Source organism: Neolamprologus brichardi, chromosome 13, assembly GCF_056152115.1.
Source record: "Neolamprologus brichardi isolate AB-2024 chromosome 13, ASM5615211v1, whole genome shotgun sequence".
Lineage (NCBI taxonomy): Eukaryota > Metazoa > Chordata > Actinopteri > Cichliformes > Cichlidae > Neolamprologus > Neolamprologus brichardi.
Window position 1 is genome coordinate 978,750 of NC_142116.1, and position 14,679 is coordinate 993,428.

General features: G+C 46.4%; 2 protein-coding genes across 3 annotated transcripts; one reads left to right on the forward strand and one right to left on the reverse strand.

The window, feature by feature from the left end:
- Positions 1-114: 114 nt before the first annotated feature.
- Positions 115-3,225, reverse strand: rps27a (ribosomal protein S27a). Its single transcript, XM_006806870.3, has 6 exons — positions 3,138-3,225; positions 2,964-3,028; positions 2,513-2,567; positions 1,655-1,740; positions 380-511; positions 115-299 (listed from the first exon to the last, which is right to left on the reverse strand). The coding sequence occupies exons 2-6, from the start codon at positions 3,009-3,011 to the stop codon at positions 150-152; spliced, it is 471 nt and encodes a 156-aa protein (XP_006806933.1). The 5' UTR covers positions 3,012-3,028; positions 3,138-3,225; the 3' UTR covers positions 115-149.
- A 198-nt stretch (positions 3,226-3,423) lies between these two features.
- On the forward strand, positions 3,424-12,852 carry LOC102781231 (clathrin heavy chain linker domain-containing protein 1-like). 2 transcript variants are annotated; one of them, XM_087849935.1, is made up of 11 exons: positions 3,424-3,693; positions 4,091-4,278; positions 4,465-4,547; positions 6,314-6,512; positions 7,546-7,661; positions 9,551-9,647; positions 9,720-9,826; positions 10,043-10,214; positions 10,280-10,482; positions 11,606-11,788; positions 12,487-12,852. In XM_087849935.1, the coding sequence occupies exons 1-11, from the start codon at positions 3,511-3,513 to the stop codon at positions 12,681-12,683; spliced, it is 1,728 nt and encodes a 575-aa protein (XP_087706061.1). In that variant the 5' UTR covers positions 3,424-3,510; the 3' UTR covers positions 12,684-12,852. The 2 variants fall into 2 exon arrangements, with proteins under 2 accessions (XP_087706061.1, XP_087706062.1); XM_087849936.1 differs by lacking the exons at positions 3,424-3,693; positions 4,091-4,278; positions 4,465-4,547 and adding an exon at positions 5,584-6,214.
- Positions 12,853-14,679: the final 1,827 nt, after the last annotated feature.

Below are 14,679 nucleotides of genomic sequence, written 5' to 3' on the forward strand. Positions count from 1 at the left end.
CACATGAGCTGCACGTGTCCGAGGCCTCTCAGCTCACGTCACAGAAAATACGGCTCAAATCTGAAATTAGCGACGACCCGTCTAAACGACTTGAACAGAAACACAGAGTCACCGTTTTTAGTCAAACATTTCTTTATTTATCGTCCGGTCTACTTGTCCTCAGGTTTGTTGAAGCAGTAGGTGAGGCAGCACTTCCCGCAGTAGTGACGGTCAAAGTGGCTCGCCATGAACACGCCGGCGCCGCACTCGTCAGCGGGGCACTCGCGCCTCAGCCGGTGGATTTTACCGTTCTCGTCCACCTGAAGGAGGAAAAGTGTTTTTAATGAAGCCAAAAATACACAAAACTCAAACTCCAGCGCGTCTCCGGTGGCGTTTTTACCTTGTAGTATTTGAGCACGGCGAGCTTGACCTTCTTCCTCTTGTGCTTGTTCTTCTTGGGGGTGGTGTAGGACTTCTTCTTCCTCTTTTTGGCACCACCGCGCAGCCTCAGCACCAAGTGCAGAGTTGACTCCTGAAAACACCAAGAAACAGGCGTGAGAGGGACGCCAGACGACACAAACACGTAAAAACACGCTCGAGACTTGAATTTAACTCCGCCCCTTAGATGGGTCAGGGTGACAGGAAACCAGGGAGAACCTGACAACCACAACCTCTTATGTGCAGACACAGCTGATGTTGCTGCATCTCTAATTCATGCCTTCAAACAAAAGTCCAACAACAAACTTTATTTATATCGCACATTTAAAAACCAGTGTTGTACCAAAGTGCTTAACATGCAAGAGAACAGGATGACGGCTATGGCAAGGTACCAAAACATGCTGAATGGCATTAAAACAAAAGCAAAAGAAAACTAAGGGTAAAGAATAAAACGGTCAAAATTTAAAAATGATTAAGTAATTAAGAATAAGCCGAAGATAAGAATAAGCGTTAAGCTAACTAACAACAAGCCTTAACTGGTAGAAAAGGCGAGGCTAAATAAGGGTTTTTAACCGCGATTTGAAGGAATGGATGGAATCAGACTCGCGTATAGCGATGGGGAGGTTATTCCATAAATCGGGTGCAGCCAACAGTCCTGAAGGTGGAAACCGCTGCTGTGACAGGAGAACAGACTTTCCAACGCTTCAGGAGAACCTGAAGGCAGCACAGCCTGTGTGGGATCCACTGAGGATTCAGACTGGAGGTTTAAGCCTGCAGGACTCATTTAAGCCACCGGGGGGCGACAGACTCCAAAGCTGACCCAGTTACAAATTCCAGACCTGGATTTTCCCCCCAAAGTCAAATGAAAACTGGACCTCCTGCTGTGAGCTAACGCTGCCTCACGTCACAAATCTGTTTGAATCTGAGGCTTCGGTAACGACACGTCCGACTGCAGAGCCAGTTATTACAGCTCAGCTTTGGTCTGAATTTATGAACCAACTGCTCCAAAGAGGTTCTGATCCAGATGTTTTTATTCCAACATCTGTCCAAATGCAGCTAGAATTGATCTAAACCCTGCTCTGGGAACTCGATTAAACCCAAAATAGAGGTAAAATAAAAAACACAGCAGCAGCTCATCAGATGACCTTTGAATGACGCTGGCTCTAAATCAAACTGAACTCTGAGTCCACATTTACAGAAAAGCCTTCATTTCTCTGGGGCGGCGTTCCCGGCTCACCTTCTGGATGTTGTAGTCGGAGAGCGTGCGGCCATCTTCCAGCTGCTTCCCGGCGAAGATCAGCCTCTGCTGATCGGGAGGGATTCCTGCAGAGAGCAAACACCAGCTGATCAGGATCATCACCGTTTCCCCAGTAATCAATCAGCACTGGAACTTCCTGTGCTTTGCTGCATACATTTGGTTTCTGGACTCCAGAAACACACACACACACACACACACACACTCATCTCAGAAACTCAGTATGGTTGAAGCTCCGCCTCCCTGTGACAGCACGTTTTAAATCACTGACCCGCTTGTTGAACATCTGTGACTGTAAATGATTTTGACAGTGACGCTCGTGTCAGCTTCATGGTGCTCGAGTAGATGATGGCTGAGCACATCTCTCTTATTTAAATACGGCGACCCAAACGCTTCAAACACTGATTTATTTTAATCACACAACCACCCTGCTGTCTCTACACAGCTGCACTTCTGTTCGTCCCACAGGAAGTTTCACTCACATTTAAACATCAGTTTGTCCTGGTTATTTGACACTTATGCTCCTGTAAGTGTGCCCCGTACACCCCGTCATGATGCTTTCTAACCCCTCAGTATGCATCTGTAAGACGACCATCTCCCTTACGGACTCCTGTGGTCTATAAACAGTCTGAACTATGACCCCTGACAGCTCACACATGATTTCTGAAGAGCTCTTATTTCGAGCAGTTTGTGTTTCTCTACAAACACGAAGCTCATCACGTGTTTTCAGGTAAACAGGAAGCTCAGCCTCCCACATTCACCTGTTTTAGGATAAAAAACGCCTCCTGGCCTTTGATGCATAAAGTAATAGAGTAAAAGTAATCAGCCAGGCTCACTTACCCTCCTTGTCCTGGATCTTGGCCTTGACATTCTCGATGGTGTCTGAAGGCTCAACCTGTGGAAGCAGAGAGGACAGGTGAGCCGGGGCAGCACGCGCTTCCGGTCAAAGCTCTACTCACATGCAGATTACAACTCTTTAAACATTAATGACACATTCACTTTTATTAACTAACTACAACTAATCAGGGGTTTACGAGCACGGCACTAAGCTGCTGCGCCTGCTCCACGTGTTTACACTGCCCTGGATAGCTTAGCCGTTAGCCTTCGGTACAGCGTCAGTTTAACGGCCTGATTCCGCCTCCAAACACACGGACACACGGCTGCAGTTAACACACAGCACCGATCAGTTACGTGTACAAACGGCCGCTCTAATCTAGTTCCACAATAAGTAAAACTCGGGTTAACGGCAGCCCGTGAACGCCGCTGCCCTCCATCACAGCCCGTCACCCACCTCGAGGGTTATAGTCTTCCCCGTAAGGGTTTTCACGAAAATCTGCATCCTGGCGTTCAATCCACCTGCACGGGAAGACAGACAGGACACTTTAGTCTCTGCTGGAGCCCAAACGTCAGTTTAAAAGTGCCGATTTTTAACAAAAACCCGTCAAAAAACGGAGCGCGAGCTTACCACCGGTCTGCTCCTAATGGCGGATCATGAGAAGAGGGCTTTCCTCTCCAGACACGGGGTTTTCTGCACGCGTTCGCAGGGGTTAGGGTCGCCGTTCCGGTGCCTGATCAAAAATACAACGCAAACACTATATTTAGTCATTTTCTGGCGTCTATTTTCTCCCACGTATATCTTTAGTGCTAATGTCGATTTTCTTTACACTTTAATGATCATTTGGATGATTATTTAAAGAAAAAGTCGACTCATCTACTAAAAACAACATCTCCCAGGTGCACTTTCGCGGTAACGACGGCGACGCGAGGATTCCCTTGAAATTGTGGGAAGACGGGAAACTAAACGGAAAGTTAGCCTAAAAACATCATCGTAAAGAACAATGTCCGATGCACAAATGTCCCGCAGTTCACGTTTCACAGCCGACATCCTGACGACTGACAGCGACCGGAGCTTCATCCAGTCTTTATACGAGTTCATGGAGCACGAGAAGAAGTGCCTGCAGTGTCCCGACGAGGGTCCCGACGAGCTCCGATACACCGTCCACCGCTCCGTCTTCAGCAAGGTGTTACAGTAAAAAAAAAAAAAAACGGTAAAACTTAAAAGGAAAACTGGACAGGTTTACTTCTTCAAAAATGCAACTTTACGAGGAAAGCAGAAAATCTGAAAAACTCTGTAAAAGGAGAAGACCCTGGTACTCGTATAAACCCTTACTGCCGTTTTTAAGGGAAAAAATCCACAATTTTACTTCTTTTACAAAAAAATAAAATAATAAATCGGAAGACATAGAGGACCGAAAACCCGGCGTGACAAATTTACCTGATAGTAAAACATGCAAACTGAATTTATGTTATTAGAAAAAACTCAACAATTTACAAAAGAGGAAAAAAAAACAAATTAATGAGAAAAATTAAAGCAAAAAAGAAAATGAACTTTTCCTGTGTCCTCCTTGGTTCTGTCAGGTGATTGGACGAGCAACAGCCTATAAAAGGCTTCTGTTGGCCATAAAGTCGGAGTATGACAGCACCATCAGGGAGCTGCAGAGGAGGGAGGAGGAAGCCAGGGCAGCACGGCTAACCGTGGCAGCCTCGGAGTCACGCGTGAAATCACTGCTTACCTGTGAGCGCCAAGCCGCCCACCTGAGGGAGCGGTGAGTGAAGGCTGTGGAAATAAGACTTACTGTATGTAGACTACATTAACTTTCCTCCAGGGATTCATGTGTAAAAAAGTCACCATTGTCAGAGATGAAGGTGAGAAAATACACTGTCTGAAAAAAAACAACAATTATTAGTCGATATTTTTCCATTTCCTTTGGTTTTTTTTTGTGTCTTTGCAGGATCTCCACCCTTCAGAGGGAAACAGCAGAACTTCAGGAGGAGGTCGAGAAAACTTCTAAAGAGCAGAGCACATGGATACCCGGTACACCCTCAGATAGATGCGTTAACGCAGGGTCCTCAAAGCCTGTGAGGCACACATGTTAGCATTTCACATCTCCAAAGACACAAATACGAAGGACATGATTAAAGTGAAAAGTGATGCAAAAATACACAACTGCAACAAAATGTTAAAAGAATATAAAATACTAGAACAAAATGATAAAAACCTTCAAATAAAAAAAGATTCAAATGAATAAATATAATAGCTGAGCTTTAGTGGAAGTAAAATATGAAGTTAATTGATGAGTGATGGATTATTATGGATTAGCAGTACAGACGTTTTGTTGTTGTCTCGGCTTTTTGGTCATTGTTTACACATGAGGGTGTGGACATGGACATGCTGTCACCTTTAACTGAGGTTATTGGATAATTGACGCTTCTGCAAACTGCTGTCAGTCTCTCCACCTGTGCTGTAACAGAGTGAGGCTGCCAGGATGCTTACAGTGAGTCCAGCTGAGAGCTGATGTGGACCTGTAGAGACTAAACTTTTACCTTACAACGTTTCAGTTGGTAAAAGCTTTTCTTCACTGATCTGATTAAAGTAAAAGAACTTTACACAAAAACTCAAATTCTCAGCTACATTTCAAAGATGTGGGTTGAACATATAGTTCGGGTGTTTGTAGAGCTCGGTGGTTCAGATAAAGTTTTCTCATTCAGGATCAAAGAGTTCCTGATATGCGTGGCAGCTGGCTATAACCCACTGCTATAACACTGACACTGTTCCTGAAAGATGGAGCTGCTGACCTAATGGAAACGGGAAAGGACCTGTAATGGATCCTTGGGGGATCCCACATTTAACCCTCTCAGGCTCAAATTAAACTTTTTGTTGCTGATGCACAACCAAGTCCTGCAGTGGTACTTCTGAGTAAAAAAAACTCATAAAACATGTATGTGGGGTAATCAGGTTGTTAGTGTTTAACTGCTGCAAATCGGCAACGCCGGCCTGGAGAGGGTTAAAAGAAGCTGGATGAAGAGCAATTCCCTGTTTCAGAAGCGGTTTGCAGTGTTTATAATGTGATCGTTCACAGTGGTTTCAAATCAAATCAAAATTTATTTATATAACACATATTAAAACAACAGTGTTGACCATAGTGCTTCACAGTCAGTAAAAGCATGAGACAATTAAAACAAACAATAAAAGAGGACAACAAACAATAGGTAACAACACAACAAGCTAGAACAGCAACTGGACAGAATCAAAAGCCAAAGTTTTAAGACGTGATTTAAAAGACTGGATCGACTCGGCAGTACGAACATGAACAGGGAGGTTATTCCAGAGTCTAGGTGCCACGGATGCAAAGGCCCGGTCACCTCTCGACTTCATTCGAGACCTAGGTTGTGCTAGAAGCCTGTGATTGGACGATCTAAGTGCTCTGGTTTGTCTTCCTAGTTGTCTCCGTAAGCTCAAAGTGCAGCGGACACAACAACATATCAGCTGGGCTTTAATCGTACATGCTGAATGAGCTCAGGCCCAGCGGCAGTGTTTCTGGATCCATGTGTGGATGCAGAGATGATCTGTGTTCGATGCCAGGGGTTTTCAGATGTGTGCCTCAGCCCGTGCAGTGGTTTCCACCTCAGGATCAGATCTGCTTTTAAAGCAGTGCTGCCCGAAATCTCAGCACCTCCAAAAACACAACACACCCCTCTGTGGTGGGTCTCCTGTTAGATCCCACAGAGCTGTCATTCATAGCTGCTAAATATTCTGTCAGGTCCTCCAGGGTTGATCTCCACACTCGTGTCATCTCGCAGGTTTGACAGTGGCTGCGTCCGAGGATCCCGAGGCTCTGGACGGGTACCTGAAGGACATGGAGGCGCAGAGAGACGCTCTGCTGGACAGAAAGAGTCACTGTGTTCCTCTGGAGGTCAAAACTAAGTTGGACGCCGAGCTGCAGGCCGCCAAACGCCGCAGAGACGAGCTGAGTGGCGAGAACAACCACCTGACAGTCCTGTAAGAGCAGAAAGTCACAGGAAGTCATACAGTTCTGTACATGTGCAGGTCATCAGTAAGACTTCGTGCTGGACGAGTGCAGAATATTTTAGAATTAGTAGTAACACAAAGATGTAGTCATGCATGATGCAAAAACATCATCTCAGTTTGATAAAAAGGTGCCTTTTATTTTGAAAGGTTAGGGAATCTCTTCCTCCTGAGCACCTCTGCAGACTCCTGCAGGAGCAGATGAGGAAATGTGTTTGACACCAACAGGAAATAGATTATTGAAAATAATGAAAGCAGGAAACAAAGTTTTTAGACAGAAAGTCAGCATGAAATCAGATTTAATCAAAACAAACCTGATTTTGGGCTCCGGCTCTGTTTTAACGCTGATCTCACACAACAACATCCTGAACATCGTCTGCAAGTATTCAGAGTCAGAACGAGTCCTTACAAACTGAACCCAACCACCTCAGAATCAGACCAGAGGGAGTCGGGGTCAGAGGTCAGCCTGATAACCAATGAACCCTTGCATATGTTCTAACATCTTCCCACAGGTATATCAGCCTTTAAAGTTTACCCAGAATGCACTTTTGTAACTTTGCTCCAGTGAATTCTGAGAATCAGACCCAGCATCAGGCTACGAGTCGCAGTTTATTCAGCCTGGATCTCATCACACTGACACAGAAACAAACACATCCGAGTTATAAGCAGACGAGGAAATATTAGGTAACAAAAGTTGCAGGGAAGTTAAAGAGAGACGATCAGAGCATCTTAATGTTTAAGGTGAACCAACCAAAACTGACAAAACGAGCGACCTGATGTGAACCTGCAGATTATAACTGACACTGTATCTGCACAGTATTTAAGTACTCCACTGTTTCCACACGCAAAACCTGCGTCTGACCCCTGATGATGCTCCTAACAGCTGATACAGAGCACCACAAAGTTAAAGGTGATGTGTCTGCTGCCCCCAAGTGGACCAAAGCAGTCACTGCAGGTTTGAGTTTGGCTCAGCCGCTGAAGCCCTCGATCACCTCTCTGTCTCTAGATACAAACGTCTGAGGAGCGTGTGGGACCGTCTGAGCAGCTGGGAGGAGGAGGGTCAGCCGGTTCCTCTGGGGGAACTCGTGGGTTCCACTCTGGAGAACATCAGGGAGGCAGACGGTGAGACGCCGCTGCGGTCAGAGTTTTGGGTTCAGTGTCAGTGATCGCTGCGTACCTCCAGAACGAATGCGGTAAAACATCAATTAATGATTTCTCTGTGCTGCTTCACGTCACCAAACACTCCCACAACGGTGAGATATTCACCTCAATATTAAAAAAGGATACAGATTTTTATTAAAACATTTTCTTACTTAATTGTTTTTTCCAGTTTATTTAAAGGAGATCCTAAAAATGGAACATATTAAACATAGTTTTATATTTTCTAATTAGGGTTTGTTTTCCTGGTGAAGACAACGTTCCTCTGTCACTTCTAAGCTTTTACATATCAGGACATGTTTAAGTCAACCCTGCTGGTAAACAACCTGCTACTGAAAGCAACCACAGACACGAGGGGAGCGTTGGAGAGCAGTGCTGTCACTCGCCTGTCCAACCACCTGATTCCTTCTTATTGTCAGCAAGCAATCATTCATGAATATGCAATTACAAGTGTGTGTGTGTGTGTGTGTGTGTGTGTGTGTGTCAGTGAACTTAAACTGTGTGTATGAGGTGTGCAGGAAAGCAGAAATGCAGAAATAAGCGTTTTGCTAAACTATAAACAGGAGCTTGTAATCAGTCATATCTCAGACGAACATTTAAAGGTGTGAAGTCTTGGACTGTAAAAGAAACAGAACATGTTGTCACACAGCTCATCTCTGAGCTGCACTCTGAATAAAGAAAGCACAGACACAGATAAATGTTAGAAGATGAATCCTCCGACTGTCTGGCTGTTTCTTCATAATGGCAGCCATTATGGACACATATGGTTATATGATGATATAAGAAAAATCAATTCCAACAACATGTAAAGATCAAAATCATCAGGTCTTAAAATTTGATGAACGCAGCCTCAGAAGAACAAAATCATGTGACCTATGACATCACGTCAGTATTTATTTGACAGAAACTAAACCAAACCGACTCCGCCCCCTGATCCAGCAGCTTGTAGCTCCTCCTCCAGAAGCAATCCAGTGATGGTTTCTATGACATCATCAGTCTGTCACTTCACTGTGGAGCAGTTTTCGCTCTTTACAGCGTTGCTTCATGCAGACGTGCAGCTGCAGACGTGCTGCATGCAGATGTGCTGCTGCAGACGTGCTGCTGAAAACGTGCGGCTGCAGATGTGCTGTTGCAGACGTGCTGCTGCAGACGTGCTGCTGCAGACGTGCGGCTGCAGACGTGCGGCTGCAGACGTGCTGCATGCAGACGTGCGGCTGCAGACGTGCTGCATGCAGACGTGCGGCTGCAGACGTGCTGCATGCAGACGTGCGGCTGCAGACGTGCTGCATGCAGACGTGCGGCTGCAGACGTGCTGCATGCAGACGTGCGGCTGCAGACGTGCTGCATGCAGACGTGCGGCTGCAGACGTGCTGCATGCAGACGTGCAGCTGTGCTCAGATCTCAGTTCGGTCCGAGCTTTATCTGTGAGACGGCCTCACGCTGCATTTGGTTTCCTTCATGTGTCTGTAGTTTGTTCAGTCTGTTTCTGATCATGACCTTTAACCCTAACACGCTGACTGCGGCCTGCAGAGTCTGAGAGCTCTCGGGGTTGCCGTGACGCTCACTGGCTTTATAATACTGGACTTCAGATTGGAGATGAAAACTGATGTTTCCTCCTCTGTGTTCACACACCTGAGCGATGCAGACCTGCAAACTGCCAAAACATCTACTTTTCCAGAGGCGTGTCACTCGCTGACGGTCAGGCAGCAGCTGAGCCGCTCGCCTGTGGAAGCTGATAACGACACGCTGTCACGAGCTATTGTTCGTCTGAGGCTGCGTTTAAAGACCAGCTGACTTTTACCTGTCCTGACACATGAGTGTGGACAGACTGTGTCTGTGTTTCTGTCCTGCAGGGACGGACGAGGACATCTGCAGCATCAAGCAGCTGTTTGAGGACCAGCAGCCGGCCGGAGCGGATGCATCTGAACTCGTGTCAGATCACCTGGACAGGTGCTGCGTCCACAAAAACCTTCTGATGAGTTTGTGTGTGTGACGAGCGCCCGTCTCCTCCTTTGCCCGCAGGTTTCTCGAGCTGTTTGAGTCGGCTCAGTACGAGGACGCCGCTCTAATCGCCGCCAGAGCTCCTCGAGGAGTCCTGAGGAGCATGGACACCATGGAGATGTTCAAAGGTGGGAACAGCAGCTGTACAGTCATCAGGGCTCTGATTGTGTTGATTTCATGCAAAGATGAAATTCGTCTGACCCAAAGCACGGAAACAATCCCAGAGTCTGACCACAGAAGGAAGCGACCTGTACACCCACCCACTGCTGGAGCCTCTGGTGGACGTTAGAGGAACTGCAGCTTCATGAAGGTACTGCTGTGTGACGACCTCTGTCTTCTTTCAGGTGTGGAGGTCCTCCCAGGCTCGCTCTCCCCGTCGTTTCTCTTCTTCTGGGCGCTGCTGTTCACTGCCGGAGCCGACGGCGAGCTGTCGGCTCCGCTCTCCCTCCAGGGCGTCTCCTGTGCCCTCCAGAGCGGCGCCCTACAGCTCGTCGGCTACGCCGTCGCCCATAAGAAGTCAGTTTCATGTCAGTGTCATCGCTTTCCCTGCTTCTCCTTCTTTACACTCTCTCTGCTCTCAGGCTGACCTTCACCGAGGAGCTGGGCGACATCCTGACTGAGCATGCTCAGGAGAACCCCGGCGTGGCCGACCTGTGTCTGACGTTGGCCACCGTTATCTACGAGGCCTGCAGGCTGCACAGGAAGGCCGCACTGAGCATGTGCAGGAGAGGGCTGATCCACAGTGCTGCCGAGTTCCTGAAGCACCGCGAGGAGCTCACAGCAGGTCTGTGTGTGTGGAAGCGTCTCTGTGACGACCAGTTAAACCAGCGCGGCGAGGACATTTCTGCTGCAGGCTAACGTCTCGTTTTATTAATAAGATAAAAGATCTGTGGGGGAGGAGAGGGTGAGCTCGTCTCTGTCATCGTCTCCAGGGCGGGGCCAAAGACACCCTTGATCGCGGGTCATAGGCTGCATCCATGACCTCCATCATAGACCCATTATACACCCACACCCTAGGACAGCGAAGGATGACATCATTGACCACACAGATTGACGAGTGCCTGATATACCGACAGCAGCAGAGAGCGCACTGACGGCAGCATATTTGAGGCGATCTATCTCACTGGGCACAGAAATGATGAGGAAGCTGATCGCCCTGCGGTTAGGGTGAAGCTGATGAAGCACTGAAGGCGCCACAGCCGGGGGTTCGGGCCGCCCCAGCTCACCCATCCCTTGGACCTCGAGCTTAGAGCAGCGCTTGGGTGGATGCTAGTAAAGGGCTCGACCAACAGCAGGTCATTACTGTCATGCAGAAGCTGCTTTGGTGACCAGGCTGGTGGGAGCCTCCTGCCATCATACACGTCACGTTCTGCATCCTGGGCAGCTCGCCATGCTTTGTAGCAGCCCGTTTGCAGACCTCGTACAGGCACTTGAGGGCCTACACTGCTGTGCAGGGAAGGTGGAGTCATCCTCCTCCTCATCCATGTCCTCTAGGTCGAGGAGGTGGAGTCGGCATCAGCCTCCTTTACTTAAGTAACAAAGTAGCAGCTCTGCAGGAAGCTGTTTGTGCACAAAGCTAACTGAGCCGTGTGTTATATTAGTGTAATAAAATAATATTAGAAGATGGGAAAAAACTTTATTTCAGTCTATTTTGATTCTAACAAATCAAATCAGTAAATGTGACGTTAAGTACAGTAACAGTAACTAAGTATTTGTATTTCCCGCCTCTGTCCGAACACACAGGAAGTGTGAAAAGGTGCAAGCAACGTCCCAAAATAGTTATGGTTCATAATAAACTGTAAAGCATCACAGAGCTTCAGTCTCACTGAGCATGTGCAGTTCGAGGGTTTCATCCACACAGAGGCTGTGTTCACGGCGCCTCCTCTCTCTCTCTCTCTCTCTCTCAGAGGACAGCATGTGGGTCCTGTGTCGCTCGCCCAGCCTCTCTCTCCTCCAGCTGCTGACGGAGCCTCTGCAGGACAGTGCTGCCATCTTGTCTGTGGGCGGGGCTTGTGCCGCTCTGCTGGCGGACCCTCAGCGGCGACCCGTAGCGCTGCAGCTCCTGGACAGCTTCGTGAGCCGAGGGCGAGGTGGGTGGAGCAGACAGCGGGCGCTCGTCGGGTCACTTCCTTATAGAAGCGTTGCAACGAAGTCATCTACGAGTGTTAGACTCACCTCCTGTATTATACGTTTACTCAAATATATGTATATATATATATATATATATATATACATATATATATATATATATATGTATATATATATATATATACATATATATATATATATATATGTATATATATATATATATACATATATCACTGCAGAGGATAATCAGTGACGTGCACACATGCAGCTGTGCAGGCTAACATGCAGTGTCTATAATCTGGCAGAGGAACGTTGAGCTGTTTATTTATAAAAAGAAAAGTCAGGAGACACAGAGCTGATCTGTGCTTTCAGGCGATTCCTCCACATGTATTTGGGTGAGGTGCTGTGCCCACACAGCCCCACACTTCACCCAAAGCTGCCCACTGTTGTGGCTCGGATGGTCATTATTTCAGACGTGTAAACTCATCATATGTGGCTTTAGTTTCTGGGGGGCGTGGCCTCATGACACCTACTACAGGTAACACAGTGACTGCCCCAAACTGAGAACTGTTTGGGTTTTTACATTTAATTTTAAAGTTGAGAAAGAAAGATTCAGAGTCCCCTGACAGATAAATAGTTCCTGTTAAAAACAGCCAATGAAATAAGACCTGTTACATACATGTGCTGCTGGTCTTCTCAGGGGCTTTAGAGGAAGTGATCGTGGGGGATGTCGGCTCTTCGGTGGACGTGTGGAGCCACGTGGTGTCTCTGTGCTCCGAGCTGGAGCGGGACGACCTGAGCCGGGCCATCCTGTCCGTCCTGCTGAGTCAGAGCGGGACCAGAATCGTGACCCCGGACCCGGAGGGAGCCCGGCTCATGGAGCACGTTTACCTGTGAAGACTGGACTTTCTCCTCCTCATGAAACAACAGACAGGTTCTGGTAGTTTAGACTTTAACTCCATGTTAGCACCTTGTGTCCAATCAGGATGGCTTTCACTAAAACGTCTAATCTGGCACAAAGATATAACTGCACAATAAACAAAACAAAACGTCTCAAGTCTGCAAAGAGTCGTCTGACTGGTTGTTTTTGGTCTGAATCTTGTTATTCACGTATTTATTCACCCTTATGGTCACACCTGAGCTCAGTCTCTGAGCTGAAAACACTCAGGTGTGAAGCATAAAACAGTAACAGGAGATTCTGAAACTATAAGAAACAACCGCAGTCATACCTGCTGAAAGCTATCAAAGAGTGCAGCAGCGAGCTTTGGGACGACCTCGCCTCTCTGAAGGCGCCGGCTGTGCTTTATGCTGCTCATGGAAGTCTCCACGTGTCTTCTGATTTGTTTTGTGATATTAGAATTTATAAAAACAATATATATTTAAAATCATGCACAAAGTGATGGATATATTGGAATAGAATAGAAAAAAAAGAATTCAACTTTATTATCATTGCACAGGTACAGGGCAACGAAATGCAGTTTCCATCCAGAAGTGCTTTAGCCATGATATAGATAGAATAGATGCTGTAATATAGGTATGTTATAATGTGCACGGTATGAAGGTGTGTTATGAATATACTATAACTATAAGTATGTACAGGCTATGAAAGGTTATACATATGGTTAAAAATATAAAAACTACAGATTGTAGATATAAAATTGTGAGTATTATTAAACAGTTGTAAAAACTATAATTATTGTATTCAATTGAATTTTATTTATATAACGCCAAATCACAACAACAGTCGCCTCAAGGCGCTTTATATTATACAGTAGACCCTACAATAATACAGAGGAAACCCCAACAATCATATGAGATTAAATGCCATGTTGAGGCTGTCATTTTTAGCATCTACATAGATGTTAAAATCACCCACAATAATTATTTTATCTGAGCTCAGAACTAAATTAGATATAAAGTCTGAGAAATCAGACAGAAACTCTGTGTAAGGCCCAGGTGGACGATAGATGATAACAAGTAAGACTGGTTTCTGAGTTTCACAGCTGGGGTGGACAATGTTAAGCATCAGGCTTTCAAATGAATTAAAAGTCTGTCTGGGTCTTTGGTTGATTAATAGGCTGGTGTGAAAAATTGCTGCCACACCGCCCCCTCGACCTGTGCTTCGAGATTTCTGGTAGTTAGAATGACTCGGGGGTGTTGATTCATTTAAACTAACATAATCATCCTGCTGCAACCAGGTTTCTGTAAGGCAGAGTAAATCAATTTGTTGATCAATTATTAAGTCATGTACTAACAGAGACTTGGAGGAGAGAGACCTAATATTTAATAATCCACATTTCACTGTTTTACTCTTTGGTTCAGATGTGGATACTGTATTGTTCTTTCTTTGTAAATGTTTAAGTTGTTTGTTGCTGGTTTTTAGTTTGTTTTTTGTCTGTTTGGGAGCAGACACAGTCTCTATGGAGATGGGTTTTTTGGTTTTAAATTTCCTTCAATGTCGCCTGCTCTGGCCCCTGGAAGACAATTGACTATGGTTGCCGGTGTCTCTAGCTTCACATGTCTGAGAACAGAATCACCAATTACCAGAGTTTGACCCCCGGCGGGTGTGTCGCCGAGTGGGGAAAAACGGTTAGACACATGAACGGGTTGGTGGTGTACCTGGGGCTTCTGTTTAGGACTATGCTTCCTCCTCACCGTCACCCAGCCGCCCTCTTTCCCAGCTGCCCGGGGTCTGCCGGGGAACAGCTAGCGGGGCCTATGCTATCTTCGGCTGCACCAGCTACAGGGGCCTGGCTAGCTACGGGTGAATGAAGGGTGCAAAGCCGAGTCTCCAATTCAGTAATCCTGGCCTCCAGAGCTGCAAATATGCTACATTTGTTACAGATATCATTTAGAGATGGACCGATCATCGTTGTCATTGATGAGGCCAATC

Coding starts and splice junctions, on each gene's coding strand:
- rps27a (XM_006806870.3), bottom strand. CDS start 3,011: ATGCAGATTTTCGTGAAAACCCTTACGGGGAAGACTATAACCCTCGAG. Junction 2,568..2,963: donor GGAAGACTATAACCCTCGAG/GTGGGTGACGGG, acceptor CTGCTTCCACAG/GTTGAGCCTTCAGACACCAT. Junction 1,741..2,512: donor CAAGATCCAGGACAAGGAGG/GTAAGTGAGCCT, acceptor TGCTCTCTGCAG/GAATCCCTCCCGATCAGCAG.
- LOC102781231 (XM_087849935.1), top strand. CDS start 3,511: ATGTCCGATGCACAAATGTCCCGCAGTTCACGTTTCACAGCCGACATC. Junction 4,548..6,313: donor GCAGAGCACATGGATACCCG/GTACACCCTCAG, acceptor GTCATCTCGCAG/GTTTGACAGTGGCTGCGTCC. Junction 7,662..9,550: donor GAACATCAGGGAGGCAGACG/GTGAGACGCCGC, acceptor TCTGTCCTGCAG/GGACGGACGAGGACATCTGC.